The 18652-nt window shown below is 43.1% G+C and overlaps 1 protein-coding gene across 1 annotated transcript in view; it reads left to right on the top strand.

The window, feature by feature from the left end:
• Positions 1-46: 46 nt before the first annotated feature.
• Positions 47-18652, top strand: part of WDR93 (WD repeat domain 93) — a 35440-nt gene continuing 16834 nt past the window's right edge. Inside the window, exons 1-11 of the mRNA XM_063142575.1 lie at positions 47-96; positions 2833-3171; positions 3511-3706; positions 4826-4890; positions 6660-6738; positions 8429-8595; positions 10361-10402; positions 11307-11394; positions 12820-13003; positions 15853-15923; positions 16234-16320. Of these exons, the coding sequence (XP_062998645.1) occupies positions 2905-3171; positions 3511-3706; positions 4826-4890; positions 6660-6738; positions 8429-8595; positions 10361-10402; positions 11307-11394; positions 12820-13003; positions 15853-15923; positions 16234-16320 (1246 nt within the window). The 5' untranslated portion in view covers positions 47-96; positions 2833-2904. The remainder of the gene's footprint in view (positions 97-2832; positions 3172-3510; positions 3707-4825; positions 4891-6659; positions 6739-8428; positions 8596-10360; positions 10403-11306; positions 11395-12819; positions 13004-15852; positions 15924-16233; positions 16321-18652) is intronic.

Below are 18652 nucleotides of genomic sequence, written 5' to 3'. Positions count from 1 at the left end.
GCCCCCTTCCCGGGCGCCCGCCCCCCGGAACAGACCTGCTTCCGGCCCGGATTGCTATGGCGACGGATCAACGTCCGGAAGCAGTTGCGGGCGCGTGTAAGAGCAGATGCGTGTTTGGGGAATGGGGATGGGGGGAAAGGAGTCGGGGGTTGTGAGTCGGGGGTCTCTTAGGCTCTTTAACCCCGTTTGTGTGGAGGTGGTGTGTGCAATCCTGGGTACTATATCCGAGGTTGTGTAGAGTAGACCCATTGACATGAATGGGAGTTGTTGTTGTTGTTATTATTATTATTATTATTACAAATACAAATTTTATTCAATCAATCCTTTATTTACACTCATTAGACCAGAAAAAGAAAGGCACGGTTATTCCAAGCAAAAGGTCAATAAGATAACCTAAGCATATAAAACATATTATTATTATTATTATTATTATTATTATTATTACAAATACAAATTTTATTCAATCAATCAGTCCTTTATTTACAGTCATTAGACCAGAAAAAGAAAGATACAGTTATTCCAAGCAAAAGGTCAATAAGATAACCTAAGCATATAAAACATATCATTATTATTATTGTTATTATTATTACAAATACAAATTTTATTCAATCAATCAATCCTTTATTTACACTCATTAGACCAGAAAAAGAAAGGTACAGTTATTCCAAGCAATAGGTCAATAAGATAACCTAAGCATCTAAAACATGTTATTATTATTATTATTATTATTGTTGTTACAAATACAAATTTTATTCAATCAATCAGTCCTTTATTTACAGTCATTAGACCAGAAAAAGAAAGGTACAGTTATTCCAAGCAAAAGGTCAATAAGATAACCTAAGCATATAAAACATATCGTCATTATTATTATTATTATTATTATTATTATTATTACAAATACAAATTTTATTCAATCAATCAGTCCTTTATTTACAGTCATTAGACCAGAAAAAGAAAGGTACAGTTATTCCAAGCAAAAGGTCAATAAGATAACCTAAGCATATAAAACTTATAATTAGTAATACTAGGGTGACCATATGGAAAGGAGGACAGGGCTCCTGTATCTTTAACGGTTGCATAGAAAAGAGAATTTCAGCCGGGTCATAGAATCATAGAATAGCAGAGTTGGAAGGGGCCTACAAGGCCATCAAGTCCAACCCCCTGCTCAATGCAGGAAATTTGTCATTTGTATGCATGTCGCACCTGCTGAAATTTCCTCTTCATCACAACAGTTAAAGCTACAGGAGCTATACTGCAGCTATACTGTGACCAGATTTAAAAGCGGGCAGGGCACCTGCAGCTTTAACTGTGGTGATGAAGAGGGATTTTCACCAGGTTCTCCATATATACAAATGCTGAAATTCCTTTTTCTGTGCAACTGTTGAAGATACAGGAGCCCCGTCCTCCTTTTCATATGGTCACCCTAGTAATGCATCACCACTAAAATCAAGGGTAAAAGGGAGTAAGATCAGAGCAAGGATGGGACATGTGTTAACATTAGATCTTGAACAGAACATAGGAGGAAAATTCATGCAATCATATGTGGTCTGATGAGAAGGGCCAGATTCAGAAACTTGGCAACCTGTATAGTGATTGATTGATTTTGGCCCTGGAGGAGGCGAACCATAAGGGTCTCTGGGGAGCGGCCAGGCAAAGCCTGTATAAGAGGGTGTAGCAGCTCTTTTCTGATATCATCATAGAAGCTACAAAAAAAACAGGACGTGGATAATGGTTTCTACTTCAGTTTCGTTACAAATTTTATTCATGGCTACCCTAAATGAGTTTTAGCCGAACACATATTATCACACATGATTACATAAAAAAAATTAAAAATTATATTTATTTGTATCCCACCTTTTGCCCAATACTGGGCCTCAAGGCGACCTTAAAATTTTTATAACACATACATTTTAAACCTAGGAAAAGAAATGTAAAAAAACAAACCAATATTAAAACATTAAATTATATATTGTTCTAACTTGGATCATGGTTTGATTTGTTTTTAACTGTGTGTATTTATTGTTTTATACTGTGTGTTTTTATCTGTACGCCGCCCTGAGATCTTAGTGATATAGGGCGGGATATAAATATTTTAAATAAATAAATAAATAAGTCCTTAACATAGATGGAGGACCAGATTATTCTCCAAAGGCCTGCTGGAACAAACAAGTGTTTGCCTGCTTTGGAAAGCCCATCAAGGAGTGAGTGAGTAAATTAGGGTGGTGCAGTTCTGGGCACCACACTTCAAGAAGGATGCAGACAAGCTGGAGCGTGTTCAGAAGAGGGCAACCAGGATGATCAGGGGTCTGGAAACAAAGCCCTGTGAGGAGAGACTGAAAGAATTGGGCATGTTTAACCTGGAGAAGAGAAGATTGAGTGGAGACATGATAGCGCTCTTCAAATACTTGAAAGGTTGTCACACAGATGAGGGCCGGGATCTCTTCTCAATCCTCCCAGAGTGCAGGACATAGAATAATGGGCTCATGTGACAGGAAGCCAGATTCTGGCTGGACCTCAGGAAAAACTTCCTGACTGTTAGAACGGTATGATAATGGAACCAATTACCTAGGGAGGTTGTGGCCTCCCACAATAGAGGCATTCAAGAGGCAAATGGACAGCCATCTGTCAGGGATGCTTTAAGGTAGATTCCTGCATTGAGCAGGAGGTTGGACTCGATGGCCTTGTAGGCCCCTTCCAACTCTACTATTCTATGATTCTATGAGCAGACCGGAAGTATTCTTTGCCTGCTTCCCTCTCAACGTTCTCTCTTTAACTATGACTTTTTAAAAAACCAAACCAACAAACCAACAATTGGATTATGTTTTATTGCAGAGCTTTCTTAACATTCAAAATAGCCAAACAGCTATGCCCAGTTCGTAGAGGAACAACACAAATAGTGAGAAGATGCCTTTCTACCTCCGGAAGCTTCCCCTGGAGATCCCGTCACCCACTGAAAAGGACTGGATTAAAAAAGATGAGGAGGAGGATTTCTTCCTAAAAGACCCTGCTGAATTCCTTGACTCTTTGCCTCAGCCTTTTCGGATGATCAATAAAGTGGTGACACTTTTGTTTGAACGTGCCTGGGAAATTATTGAGGGGAAGCGCCCGCTACAGGAGAAGAAGGAGCAAAATCTTGCACGCACGCTGTGCCAGCCGTCCGCTCAATTTCAGGTATTCAGAGACATTACCAGACAAATTAGCCTCAGACTCTAGTTTGGTTAGGAACGGGAGTCAGGACATTAGAGTAACTCCCATCGAATTCAGCAGAATATAAATTGGGTATTACCCAAAATACATGAGAATGCCTTTGGTAGCCCACTGAACTTTGTAACTAAGTGCAATGGAAGACCTGCTGTTTCTTTCTCTAATGCCCTCAGGAATGGCAGTTTTAAGCCAGAAGGAATGCAGGGGACTCTCTGTTGAAGTTATTGCTGTTCCTTTTATCTTGAAATCAGCCCTGCATGTTGAAATTACTGGTTATTTTACTCTCTTCATTTTTAATTTTCCCAGGTAGTGGGAAGGGTAAACTGCATGGCAGCCTCTGGAGGATATGCCTTCCTTGGGCTTTCTACAGGACTTTCTGTCTTCAGCATACCCCTGTGTGAGAAGCTTTGCACTTGGGAGGCAGCCAAGCTTGAGATTTGTACCATCCGGATTTCAGACCTTGGCAGTGGTTCTAAGCTCCTTGGGATGGTAGATGAATTGGGTACGTGTACCTGTTACCTGTTTGTATAGTTTAGAAAGCTATGGGGAGACAGTGATGTCGATCAGGGGTGGACAAAAGATAGATCTCTGGGTGATATGTAGTAGACCGGTATAGATTTTGGACTCCCCCATGTCTCTGCCACCCTGTTGTGGTGAAATGAAGGAAGCTTAGCTCAACCAGGACTGGGGTTTTGTGTGGCAAGACCATGAGTTCCATTCAGTTTATTTATTTATTTATTTATTACATTTTTATACCGCCCAATAGCCGAAGCTCTCTGGGCGGTTCACAAAAATTAAAACCACAATAAAACATCCAACAGGTTAAAAACACAATTAAAAAATACAGTATAAAAAGCGCAACCAGGATAAAACCACACAGCAAAATTGATATAAGATTAAAATACAGAGTTAAAACTGTAAAATTAAATTTAAGTTAAAATTAAGTGTTAAAATACTGAGTGAATAAAAAGGTCTTCAGCTGGCGACGAAAGCAGTACAGTGTAGGCGCCAGGCGGACCTCTCTGGGGAGCTCGTTCCACAACCGGGGTGCCACAGCGGAGAAAGCCCTCCTCCTAGTAGCCACCTGCCTCACTTCCTTTGGTAGGGGCTCACGGAGAAGGGCCCCTGTAGATGATCTTAAGGTCCGGGTAGGTACATATGGGCTACTCAGAACAAGTTACTGGGTTCAGAATTATTTAATGCAAAGTGTATGTCTTTGCACCAGGCTCCAGATCTTGGGATTTTAGTTTTTTTTAAAAAAAAGAAGAAAGAGGAAAAAGGAGATCCTGCAAGGGTCCTCTTCATCACAACAGTTAAAGCTGCAGGTGCTCTGCCCACTTTTAAATCTGATCATTCTAGTATAGCTCCTGCACTTTAACTGTTGTGATGAAGAGGGAATTTCACCAGGTTCTCCAAATATACAAATGACACCTGCTGAAATCCCCTTTTCAGTGCAACTGTTAAAGATACAGGAGCCCTGTCTTCGTTTTCATATGGTCACCCTACTCAGTAGGAACATTGATAAATTCATAAGATATGTCAAAAGGTATCTGACATTGTACCAGTGAACAGGAAGGAAAAAAATAGCCTAATGTGATCACTCTTTTTTTCTGTATTCTAGGTTTTGCCCGTCTTTTTTATTTTTTCAGGGAGAACCTCTTGCATATAAAAGCCATAAATGAAGTGGTGAGTCATCTATCTATCTATCTATCTATCTATCTATCTATCTATCTATCTATCTCTGTTATCCAATCCTTGGCCTTTTGAAAACCCCAATTATCCAAATGGATGGTGTTGTACTCATGTTGGTGTAATCTTAAATAAAGGGCCCTTCCGTAAGAGGAAAAACGTTCCATTATAACTATATGATTATTCATATATCCTTTCAGTTCCTTCGTATAATTTCACATGCAGATCAGTACTAATCGTGGCTTACTTGGAAGGATTTCAGTGGAGCTTATTTCTGAAGACACTGTGCTTAGAATTGTAGCCGAAAGCCCTTATCCTATGCATATCTACTTGGAAGTTGATCTCATTTTATCCAATAAGATCTCTGAGTAAATCTTGATAGGGTCAGGTGGAATATAAAATAAGGTTAAATGTAAAAAAGCCCTATGCCTGCTCCAGCCAAACGTAAGCACTTCAAAATCTCATAGATGTCAGCGGAAAAAAAGATGTGGCACAATCCTAAGCATATTTGCCCCTGTGTGGGACTTATTCCCTAATAAATGTATTTAGGGTTGCAGTCTTAATTCTCCCATCAATATCAATGGGACTGAAATGCATTTAATTTTGGCTCAACACATACATTAAGCACACACTCTAAAGGTCCATGACTGATAGACTTTCTGAGTACTAATTTTCTATTAGTCTCCTATGCTTACCTTTAATCCCGTTCTTGCTGGCATATGCTCTATTGCCCTCAGAACAGCCACAAATCTTATTTTCAGACTTGTGATATTTTGGAGACCACTACAGTCTACCACTGAGGATTTTATTTTTAAGCTTGTGGTCATTGTGTTTTGATGATCTATCTTATGGTTAATGCCCTCTTCCTTCCTGATCAAGGTCCTGTGTTTTCAACAGCTGTTTGTTAGGCTGAAATTCAACAGGTGCCGCTTTCTCCAACCGTGGGGAGGGGGGGGGAACCAACCACCACTATGCAGTCCTTCTCTGCAACTGACCACCATAGTTGTTTAGCCAAGTCCAAATGTATTTATTTATTTATTTATAAGATTTATATACCGCTCTTCATCCAATAAAACTCCTGAGTGGTGAATAACAAGGACAAAAAGAGAACAGAATCAAAATACATAATTAAAATCTTTAAAATCGAATTATTCTAATAAAACCGTGGCTGGTTAGTCATAGAAGGCTTGTTTAAATAAAAATTGTCTTTATCTGGTGCCTGCCTGCCATCAATATTATTCTAATAATAATAATGTTCTATAGAGAGGGAGCCAATATATTGAATGTTCTGCTACAAGTGGGCTCCAAAGGGACCACAGGTCTGGGCAGGACCCCCCCCCCCCCCCAGGAGTGCCTTGTCTGTTGACCTCAGTGATAAGGCAGGCTAGCAGGGGAGAAGGCAATCTCTGAAATGTTAAAATGACTTCATACTTTAGGCCCCGGAAGCAGTGGTAGAGCCGTGGATCTTCTAATGCCCATCTTGTATCCGATTTCCATGCATCCCTTGAATAAAACCTTCCACCGCCCACACTCCCCAAGGCTTCCTCCTTGAAGCCCTTTGTTCTCACCGTTCAAAAACGTCTCAGGCTATTTGTGCTCAGTTGTCTTTCTGTTCGCTGTATAACAGGTGTGCAGGGTTAGATTGCCTGACTTGCCATCCCTGCTCAGCAAGCCCAGCCTGTTTTCATACCACCATATATTTATTCTTCTCTCTCTCTCTCTCTCTCTCTCTCTCTCTCTCTCTCTCTCTCTCTCTCTCTCTCCAGGAAGATATTAGCAAGCGGAACACATGCATGGCAGTGGAGCTTTCTCACGGGGGTGATTATGCAGGTTTCCTGCTGCAAGGCAAGTCCCAGCCAACATTTTGTCAAGCATTTGGCCGAACGTGCTCAGACCTGCAAGCTGGATCATGGCAATTTTTAAATTTACTAAAATGGATTCTTGAGGTTTCCCTTCGGAATCTCCCTCCTTACTATAATGTGCCTCAACCGATTTGCTTTAGCTGATGCTGGATTCACTTTCCACCTGCTCTGCCAAATCTTCAACATGAAAAGTCTATACTATATCCCACCTTTCCTGGAGGCACAACATTTTTCTTTTATTTCTTTTGGATATTTATATCCCACCTTTTAGGAGAGAGTCCTCACAAGGCGACTTTTGGAAATAGGTTGCAGTCCCAAACACACTTCCCTGTTGAACTCAATGAGGGCTTTCTTCTGAGTAAACATGTATAGTTTTTCACGTTAAAACCCTAGCATATCACGGTATGCAAAACATGAAAATATCAACCGAAAATATATTGAGACCGCGCATAGAAAGGTTTAAAATGGATTTGAGAAGGCGCATAGGGGCCACCATTGAAAAGGCCCTGTGGTTGGTACCTTGGTAAACCAGCCCTTTCTGTTCATTCCTTAAGGGAGCAATCCTATGGCCTGGGTGGGTGGGCAGGGGCAATGGGATTGTTTGGTGCAGAGAGAACCACACCAGCTACCTCTCTGCACTCAGAAACCTGAGCGCGGAGGTGGGGGAAAGGGGGCAGTCCTGGTAGTGGGGAGGGGATGAGAGTAGGGGTGAAATCATCTGTCTAGCAAAAATGCAGGGTGATCGGACCCCGGAGCTGAGCACGTGCTCCAGCTGCTGTGCATTAAGATACTTGGCATCCACTGACTGACTATCACCGTAGGATTGTGCCCTAAGCCACTCAAGTTAAATAACGTTTCTGTCCCTTGCAGAGTCTGATTCCACCTCCCTTTGATTTGCACTGGGAATGTATGGCTCCAGTAGTCCGAAACTCTTATTCAGAAAAAGCAAGCTGAAGAGCTTTAAAAAATACCCTTTATCAAACTGTGGGGGTTTCTTAGCTTTAGTATAATGGAATGCTTCCACTGCTTTATGAAGAACTGAAATAAGTTTGGATATATGCAAGCCCCAGGGTTGCGAATCATAAAAATAATGAACGGATTTGGATCTAGGCAGTAAGCCTATATACACCAGTTGCTGGGGAACATGGGCGAAAGTGTGCTGTTGCACCCATGTCCTGATTGTGGATTCCTAGTTAACAGCTGGTTGGCCACTGTGTGAACAGAGTGCTGGACTAGATAGACCCTTGGTCTGATCCAGCACGGCTCTTATAATAGTAAAGATTCCTACTTTAGGCATGTAGCTTGAAATGCATCTGCTAATTTCATGACTTGGTAGCAGAATTTTTGCGACGAAATCAGTACTGCATTCTTGAGATACATATCTTCTGAATAGGACCTAAACTTTCTGCATAGGATTGTTTCAAATCTGGGGAAGTTGACACTTTTTGAATGCATGTGAGTTTTTGTTTGCACTTTGGTAAGAAATTCTTTTCTCTTACAACTTAAAGGCTTATCGGGAACGTGGCACTGATAGAATCTGTGGTCTTGCTTTCGGTGGCATGTTGCAAATGACAGACGGGCTCTCGTGTTTCACAAGAGCGGTTGCCCGACTGAGAGATCTTTCCTCTCCTTTTCCATTGCTTCATGTGCTTTCTTCTGATTTCCCAATGCAGGCAACTCAGAGGCTTGGCTGGAGATTTACCGATTGCCTAAGGATTCCTGGCTGAAGGAGGTGGAACATGTCCAAACAGTTGCAGTCACACCACCAGTTCTGCCTTCCGCTCCAGGATTCGTCAAGGAGACAAAGATCAGCCAGCAATCCCTGTTGGAGAACGCTGCGGTAGGAATGGGAAGACACAATTCTTCTGGGGCAATTGGTTGTTACCTAAATTCCCCCTTTCACTGTTGAGACATAGAATCATAGAATAGTAGAGTTGGAAGTGGCCCAAAAGGGCTTTTATACATTGGATACACTTTTATCCAATGTATAAAAGGCCAGGCAGGACATGCCTTCTAAAATCGAGCCTGGGGTTCAGAATAGATCACGAGGGGCTTAGGCCAGTGTGCCTCGCAAGCCGCAGATGGGTAGGTCTGGTTGAGCAGTCGTTCCCGCTCCTCAGAGAACCCTGGGAATTTGAGTTCCTTGAGGAGGTTGCAGCAGCTAGACATCTCTAACGGAACATGTTCAGCACCCTCACCAAATTTATTTATTTATTTATTTATTTATTACATTTTTATACCGCCCAATAGCCGAAGCTCTCTGGGCGGTTCACAAAAATTAAAACCATCATAAAACAACCAACAAGTTAAAAATACAAATACAAAATACAATATAAAAAGCACAACCAGGATAAAACCATGCAGCAAAATTGATATAAGGTTAAAATACAGAGTTAAAACAGTATAATTTAAATTTAAGTTAAAATTAAGTGTTAAAATACTGAGTGAATAAAAAGGTCTTCAGCTGGCGACGAAAGGAGTACAGTGTAGGCGCCAGGCGGACCTCTCTGGGGAGCTCATTCCACAACCGGGGTGCCACAGCGGAGAAAGCCCTCCTAGTAGCCACCTGCCTCACTTCCTTTGGCAGGGGCTCACGGAGAAGGGCCCCTGTAGATGATCTTAAGGTTCCCAGGACTACAGTTCCCAGGACTCTTTGTGGGATGCCACTGCAGTTAAAATGATGCAACAAGTCTGTTTGTAAAACAGGTGATACCCCAGAGTGGGAGCTCCATGGCCTACTCATAATATATCTGGTACCAGTTCGGTGGCTTGCAGGGCACACTGGTTTAAGTACCTCTTGCCATCTCCAGAGTCAGCCCCACCCGTCTGATAACATATCGCTCTGCCCTTGGAATCATAGAATCATAGAATAGTAGAGTTGGAAGGGGCCTATAAGGCCATCCAGTCCAACCCCCTGCTCAGTGCAGGAATCCACCCTAAAGCATCCCTGACAGATGGTTGTCCAGCTGCCTCTTGAAGGCCTCCAGTGTGGGAGAGCCCACAACCTCCCTAGGTAACTGGTTCCATTGTCATACCGCTCTAACAGTCAGGAAGTTTTTCGTGATGTCCAGCCAGAATCCGGCTTCCTGTAACTTGAGCCCATTATTCCGTGTCCTGCACTCTGGAAGGATCGAGAAGAGATCCCAGCCATCCTCTGTGTGACAACCTTTCAAGTATTTGAAGAATGCTGTCATGTCTCCCCTCAATCTTCTCTTATCCAAGATGTCGAGTTCTGCTCAAGCATTTCAAAATTAATTTGGCTTGCTTCTAAAGTCCACAAAAGTTACTGACAAACATTTTTGTTTTTACTAGTCTGCTGGCCTCTGTATAGCTATTTATTGTTTTCAACCTGTGTTGGCCATTTGTAGCCCTGAACGAAACAAGTTTTGTAAAGCTACCTCCCCTGGCCATCCAGATGCTTACATGCTCCTCTTTTAAAGTGGAATTCATAACTGCTTCCTGCTTATTTTCACTTTCTTTCAGTGACAACAAAAGATAATGTTGAAGTAACTTCATGGGAGCATGATCTTAGGGTATTCTGGGTCACTTTGTCCTTTGGCAGGACTACAGACATATATTAACTGTTACTTTTTGCGCTTCTTTAGGCAAAGAGTGCAGACATCCCAGGACCAGTCCCTGAAGAGTTGGTAAGTAATCCAGACTTTGAGCTGTCTGGGATTACTGAAAGGTTTAGAACTCTGGTCAGCAACTAATTTCCCCAGAGGGCAACTTTGAGAGGGTGGGCCATGCCCCCGGTTTCCGTTCCCTTGGTGCTCTTAATACATGCCACTCCACACTCAACTAAAGATGTAGCAGTGGGGTAGGGGAGATGTTCAGCACGTCTTCCAGGGCTGTTTTGGCCCACAAGGCTTGAATTGCTGACCCCAGGTTTAGATTTAGACGAGTGAAACTTTATACCATGGTGTGTTCTGTGCCATGGAGCTGATGAGGTGCTCTGGGCACGGGACACATTTAGGCTTTCAGAATTGGGTTTGTTTTATTGTGGCACTGAGGAAGTGCCACAGTCATAGGATCACCTGGATGGTCAGCTCTAATGTGGGAAGAGTTGGACTACAGTGCAACAGTCTTGGCTCCGAAAACTTCAGTGTCTGGGGAAGCTTGGAGGATGGCAACAAGGAAGAGGGCCTTCTCAGTGGTGACCTCTCAATCGTCTCCCCGACAAGGCCCGCCTGGCACCAACATTGTTATTTTTCGGCGCCAGGTCAAGACTTCACTCTTCTCCCAGGCATTAAGCACCATATGTTGAGTTTTAATCGACCCCAGTTCTATCTTTAAGTCTGGCTTAGAGCTCTAAGTTGTTTTTAAATGAATGTTGTCTTTGTATGCTGACTGTTTTTACATTTTTATGGTTTAAAATTTTTTGTATATCGATTTTGAATCTTTTAATCTTTTGTAAACTGCTCAGAGAGCTTTGGCTTTTGGGCAGCATAGAAATGTTAATAATAATAATAATAATAATGCAATGTAGCAAACAACAGACCTCGGAAATGTAATGGTTTAGGTTTGCCTTTCTGCTTTACTGCATTACAGGATTTTCAACAGATCCTAAGCAGAGTTGAATCTAAGCTGATTCCCCCTGTTCTGCTGCTGAAGGTCAGATCTCCCAAACCGCTCGCAGGTTAGAGCTCTCTAGACCCTCTTTTGCAGGAGGTATTAGGCAGGCTTGTGTTGGCTGTGATACAGACTTCAGATTGCACTGTGGCTGCTACCGGGACAAAGAAAAGTCATGTCTGTTCCCCCCCCCCTTTGAAAATATTGAAGCCAGGAGTTATTTGGATTTCTCAGTCCAAATACATGGCATCCCTTCTAGCCACCTTCCCCATTGAGCAGCCATTGAGATGTGTTGGATTATGAGTCCAACTCAAAGTGCTGGTTATGACCTATAAAGCTCTATATGGTTCGGGTTATTTGAAAGAACGTATTCTCCCTTATGAGCCTGCTCGTGCTTTGAGATCTTCTGGAGAAGCCCTTCTTTCAGTCCCACCTTCTTCACAGGCACGCTTGGTGGGAACATGGGAGAGGGCCTTCTCGGTGGCTGCTCCGGTGCTCTGGAACTCTCTTCCCGGGGAGGCTAGACTGGCTCCCTCCTTGATGGGTTTTCGGAAGCAGGCTAAAACTTTTTTGTTCAAGCAGGCCTTTGGAGAATAATCCAGCCCTCCATCTATGTTAATGTCTTATAATTTTGTTGTGTATTTTTTAAATTGTTTATGGTTTTGTTCTCCCCCCCCATGTGTATTTTAAACTTTGTAAGGCCGCCTTGAGGCCCAGCATTGGGCAAAAGGCGGGATACAAATAATAATAATAATAATAATAATAATAATAATAATAATAATAATAATAATATCCCCACCTGAGGATAATGGAAGTTGTAGTCCAACACATCTGGAGGGCACCAGGTTGGGGAAGTCTGCCTTATAGTAGCTGGAGATGAGTTTTAGGTGCATTAGATAAAGAGTCACTAAGCAGCTGAATTGGGAGAGATGTGCTTCCTTAACCTGCATGGAAACAAAACATCCTCACACATGGCCTAGCTCAGTGTGATCGAGCACCTGCTTTGCATGCAGAAGGTCACAGGTTCGATCCGCGGCATCTCCAGGTAAAGCTGGAAAAATCTCCTGCCTGAAACCCTGGAGAGCTGCTGCCAGTCAGTGTTGACAGTACTGAGCTAGATGGACCAATGGTCTGACTCAGTTTAAGGCAGCTTCCTACACTCCTAACCTTCTCAGGTGCCCTGTACAAATAGAGAAGAGAAGACCCTGTTGGGGTGGTGGGCTTGGGGGTCTTGGCAAATGGATGAACTCGCTGCCCTCTGCCACGCTCTGACTTGGAAGTAAGCCCCGTTGTATTCAGTAGGACTTATTCCCAGGTAAGTATTCAGAGGATTGTGGCATTAGTTCATCTCCTTGGGAAAGCAAAGTCCAAATGATATAAATTCTCTGAATCAAATGCGAAGAAACGTAAGGTGTGAGTGGTAGATGTCCAGTGATTCAGGTGACTTTCAGTGGGGTTTTTCTAACGCTGTCTTCTCTGCACTCAAACTCAGCAAGCCTGTTTAAGAATCCTTTCGAAGCCCTAATGAAGAGCGACGACGGCAGCGTGATTGGCGTGGGACACAACCACATGATCAGAGAGTGCCAGTGTGAGCGGCAAGAGGCCATTTTCAGCAGCACTTTCCAGCAGTTTCTGGAGACAGAGAATGAGCTGGAGAGCAAAGAAGAGAAACTCAGGTGAGGAGGCGGAAATGCCGCTAATGTTTATTTCCATCCTCCAGCATGTTCCTGGGAGTGGAGCCACACGACCTCCAGAATTTCTTTCTGGTTTGGAGTCGAAGCTGACGAGATCCGCTACCCGGGCTTCGTGGGGTGAACTGATCATGATTTGATGACATTTTATAATGCCTGTTTTAATTGGGAGCCACTTTATTTATTTATTTATTTGTTTCTATACTACCCAATAGCTGAAGCTTTCTGGGTGGTTCACAAAAATGAAAACCGGAAGTGCAGCAGAAAACAGAATATGAAAGCTTAAAACTGCAATACCAAAGTACACTCAGAATAAAACCAAGTGGCAATGCAGAAATCTAAAATGCGGATTTCAAATGCAAATACGAAACAGCAGAGTTAGAAGACTAGGAGAGTAAATTGCTAAAATACCGGGAAAATAAACAGGTCTTCACCTGGCGCTGGAAAGAGTACAATGTAGGTGCCAGGCGAACCTCTCTAGAGCGCTCATTCTGCAGCTGAGGTGCCACAGCAGAAAAGGCCCTCCTTCTGATATGAAAAGAGAGACTGGCTCTGGTGCTGTGTAGGATAAGGAGTTTTTTATGGTATTGTCCCAAAATTAAGATTTTTATTAAAAAGGTTCAAGAAGGTACAAATAGGGCGACAGAGCTGGGAGGGACTGTGGAAACAAAGAGTGTTGAGAAGTGTGTCAGTGAGAATAAAAGAGAATTACTTCAAAATTTTGTGGAGGTGGTACCTAACCCCGATTAGATTGAATAAGATAAATGAGCAGCATTCAGCAAATTGTTGGAGAGGTTGTGGGGAAAAAGGAACGTATTTACGTATGTGGTGGGAATGCAAATATGTACAAAGACTTTGGAAGATGGTGTTTTTAGAAATTGAAGAAATAGTGGGAATGAAAATAGAACAAACACCAAAGATTGCATTACTGTCACTATTTGAAGACTTAAAATGTGGAAAAGAAATTAAAGAATTGATATCGAGTTTGCTGACTGCAGCACGATTGATGATAGCTAGGAACTGGAAGATTCAGGGGGAATATTCTATTGAAGAGTGGTATAGAGAAGTTTGGGATATAGCTATTAATGATAAATTGACTTGTAATATTAAGTGGAGGAAAGGCATAATTAAAATAAATGAGTTTGAAGGAATCTGGAAACAGTTCCTAATATTTGTGTTTACTAAGGGAAGTGGGAAACCGCCAGCGGAAGAAAATATGAGATTTTGGAAGCAGGAATAGATCCCGAGGTGGAGGGTGCACTTATATGTTAAGAATGCTTATATATGTAATGATAGGATAAGTTATAGTTAATATTTATCTTATATATGTATTCAACATTTATTCAAAATGAATGTAATATGTTGTGTTGTTGTTTCTTTTTTGTAAGATGTTTATTTTGTGTTTTAAAATAAAATTAAAAAGGTTCAAAAAATCTCGACGTTTCGGATGCCAAGATCCTTCATCAGGAGCTACAATCAAAATATAATACAAATACCATGTAAGTACACAAAACAACACCCATACTGTTAGACATTCAAACATGATGCAGTCCCTTCAGAACCTTGCCCGTGACAACAGAAGAAAGTTTGGGCCGGATCACTTCACCAGAACTCTGTGTCCTTTCCCTGAGCCGGCTGATATAATTAACCAGCATAAAAAAACGCCTAACCTTGGCTTGAAAGTACAAGCAGCTTTCTGGATAGACAACATAGCTTTTGAAAAAGACGCTCCACAGAAAGAGTATCAGCGTTTGGTAAACGTTGTGAACCACCCAGAGAGCTTCGGCTATTGGGCGGTATAAAAATGCAATAAAGAAATAAGATAGGATAAAATTACTGTCCCAAACAGTTAGTATTTGTTAACAGGTCAGCTGCTGCGTCAAACATAGTCTCTCAAGACTATTACGTTATTTTCTTGCCTAGCATTATGTAATCAGTAACTTTTATCTGCTTATTGTTTCCCAGCCCTGCTAGCTGATAGTACGCAGCATTTTTATGTAATTAAAAACGGGCATGTATCTAGGAAAGGAAATGTATCACATTGTTAATACAGAAGATTTAACAATGGAAATAACGTGTAGAACAGTATAACAAAACCTCTGAGAAAAATCATGTTTAATATTCTTCTAAGTATGGGTGTTGTTTTGTATACTTATATGGTATTTGTATTATATTTTGATCGTAGCTCCTGATGAAGGATCTTGGCATCCGAAACGTCGAGCTTTCTTGAACCTTTTTAATAAAAATCTTAATTTTTGGACAATACCATAAAAGACTCTTTATCCTACACAGCATCAGAGCCAGTCTCTCTTTTCATACCAGATAGTGGTGTTTCTTTCTCACCTCCTTCTGATAGCCACGTGCCTCACTTCCTTTGGCAGAGGCTCAAAGAGAAGGACCCCTGAGGATGATTTTAGGGTCCAGGCAGGTGCATATGGGAGGAGGTGATACTTCAAATCACTGGGCCCCAAGCTGTTAATACCTGCACTTTGAATTTTCCTGGACATGGACTGGAAACCAGTGCAGCTGGAAAAATACTGGCATAATGTGGACTCGTTGGCCAGTCCCCGTTAACAACTTCATGACTTAAAAAGAAAGAAAGTTGGTGGTGGAGTATATGTCTTATAAATAAATAACGTCATTATTTTGTAACGTTGCCTTCCCCAACCTGGTCTCCTCCAGATTCATTAGACTGCAACTCCCATAATCCCCAGGCAGTTATGAAGTCCCATTCATTTCATTGAGTCTACTCCAAGTAGAACTTACATTGGCTTTCTCAAACCTATTGCATGGCATATCCTTTTTTAATGAATTACGATCTCTCTTTATTTCAGCCGTGCTATGTTTCATTTTCATTCGCCTGGCCGCACCTTGCCTGTTGGAACGGAAATCAAAGCTGAGCCAGGTAATCTCCGATTGTGGGTGGGGCGCGTAATTGTATCGCGGAAGTTCCTTCGGGATGATAGTTTCAGGCATGAACAGGCAGAAAGCCTGGAACTCAAGTGAGTTTGATTTTTGCATGTCCCCCCTTCTTTTTATTTATTTATTCATTCATTTATTTTATTTGTACTCCACCCTTCTACCAAGAAAAATGGCCCTCAAGGCAGCTTTGGGGTTTCCCACTTTGCTCCCGTGGTGCGGGAGTGGAGGGACAGACGGGATCCTCACACTTTCGGCCCGGCCTTTAATTGCCTCCTCTTGCTCCCCTTCTCCAGACGTGCCCATCGCATTCAGTGTACTTTGGAGCACGAGTCACAATATCTGTTTCTACCTTCTCAGTCGCCCGCCAAAGGAGAAACCAGGTAAGGCAGTGTTGGGTGAGAAGCTCTCGTGAGGAGCTGCTGACACCTTGCATGCCTGGTCAAAGCTCCCTGCGATTCATCCCAGACGAACCCTCGGGGGCGTTTCCACTCTGTAGGCCAGGGCTGTTGAACCTCTTTCAACCCAAGAACTGAATTCAATTTTGGAAAAGCACTCGGAGGCTGGGGGGGGGGGGGGGCAGGCTCATTCCTGTGGTGGGCGGGGCCAAAGTCAAAAGGGGTGTGGCCAAACATACTGGAATAGTTTAGCTTCAAGCTCTTACTCCCAGAATCTAAGCCTTAGAAGTATCTCAACCTTATAGAATGGGGGGGGGGGAAGGGGAGAGAGACTGCACAGAAGCTGAGAAATTCCTAAACAGTTGCTGGTCAGGAAAAGGGGATGGGGCCAGGGAAGGGAATTGGGCCATCTAGGAGACCCTGCAGGGCCAGACTGGGACTTCAGGTGGGTCAGACTCCTGTTAGAGCAGCGGTTCTCAACCTTCCTAATGCCGCGACCCTTTAATACAGTTCCTCATGTTGTGGTGACCCCCAACCATAAAATTATTTTGGTTGCTACTTCATAACTGTAGTTTTGCTACTGTTATGAATCGTAATGTAAATATCTGATATGCAGGATGTATTTTCATTGTTACAAATTGAACGTAATGAAAGCATAGCGATTAATCACAAAAACAATATGTAAACTTGGTTCCTAAGACCATCGGAAATATGTGTTTTCCGATGGTCTTAGGCGACCCCTGTGAAAGGGTCGTTTGACCCCCCAAAGGGGTCGCGACCCACAGGTTGAGAACAGCTGTGTTAAAGGGTTACAGTTGTTTGTAGCCCTTGAGATCCAGCAGCTACTGTAGTCTGGGTATCAGAGCACCCTGCACAGTAACATGGCCAGGAGCCATGCACCGATTTCAGCTCATTGCAGTTTATTATCAGGACGTTCTAACTAGGAGAGTGGCAAAGTGTTCAGCCCTTGTAGCAGCACTGCTTCTCCCCCCCACCCCCCACGGTTTTGCCCAATGGAGTTTTGCAATGGCTATTCACACTTACACCCACAACACAACGCCTGGTTTACAGCTACCTCTTGATTTGATCATGATCGCCTTGTGCTGATTGATTCAGGTGATACAGAGCCACCTGAGAAGGCTTTGAATTTCAAATATGTTGACAAAGCAGAGCCTAATCCAGCTCCAGGACTAGAGAGGCCTATAAGTCCTTTCCTGGAAGAGTCACACTGGGGTGGGGTTCCCCCCCTCCACCAAATAATTAAAGGTTACCTTGGGAGGAGGAATCAGAGCTGCTGCCTTCTGAAGCCAGGCAGAACATGCCTTCTAAAATCGAGCCTGGGGTTCAGAATAGATCGCGAGGGGCTTAGGCCAGTGTGCCTCGCAAGCCACAGATGGGTAGGTCTGGTTGAGCAGTCGTTCCCGCTCCTCAGAGAACCCTGGGAATTTGAGTTCCTTGAGGAGGTTGCAGCAGCTAGACATCTCTAACGGAACATGTTCAGCACCCTCACCAAACTACAGTTCCCAGGACTCTTTGTGGGATGCCACTGCAGTTAAAATGATGCAACAAGTCTGTTTGTAAAACAGGTGATACCCCAGAGTGGGAGCTCCATGGCCTACTCATAATATATCTGGTACCAGTTTGGTGGCTTGCAGGGCACACTGGTTTAAGCACCTCTTGCCATCTCCAGAGTCAGCCCCACCCGTCTGATAACATATCGCTCTGCCCTTGGAATCATAGAATCATAGAATAGTAGAGTTGGAAGGGGCCTATAAGGCCATCCAGTCCAACCCCCTGCTCAGTGCAGGAATCCACCCTAAAGCATCCCTGACAGATGGCTGTCCAGCTGCCTCTTGAAGGCCTCTAGTGTGGGAGAGCCCACAACCTCACCAGGCAACTGATTCCATTGTCGTACTGCTCTAACAGTCAGGAAGTTTTTCGTGATGTCCAGCTGGAATCTGGCTTCCTTTAACTTGAGCCCGTTATTCCGTGTCCTGCACTCTGGGAGGATTGAGAAGAGGTCCTGGCCCTCCTCTGTGTGACAATCTTTTAAGTATTTGAAGAGTGCTATCATGTCTCCCCTCAATCTTCTCTTCTCCAGGCTCAACATGCCCAGTTCTTTCAGTCTCTCTTCATAGGGCTTTGTTTCCAGACCCCTGATCATCCTGGTTGCCCTCCTCTGAACATGCTCCAGCTTGTCTGCGTCCTTCTTGAATTGTGGAGCCCAGAACTGGACGCAATACCCTAGAGGAGGCCTAACCAGGGCCGAATAGAGAGGAACCAGTACCTCATGTGATTTGGAAGCTCTAACAGTCAG

Source organism: Elgaria multicarinata, chromosome 16 (genome assembly GCF_023053635.1).
Source record: "Elgaria multicarinata webbii isolate HBS135686 ecotype San Diego chromosome 16, rElgMul1.1.pri, whole genome shotgun sequence".
NCBI classification, from domain to species: Eukaryota; Metazoa; Chordata; class Lepidosauria; order Squamata; family Anguidae; genus Elgaria; species Elgaria multicarinata.
This window is presented reverse-complemented; position numbering and strand designations above follow the sequence as displayed.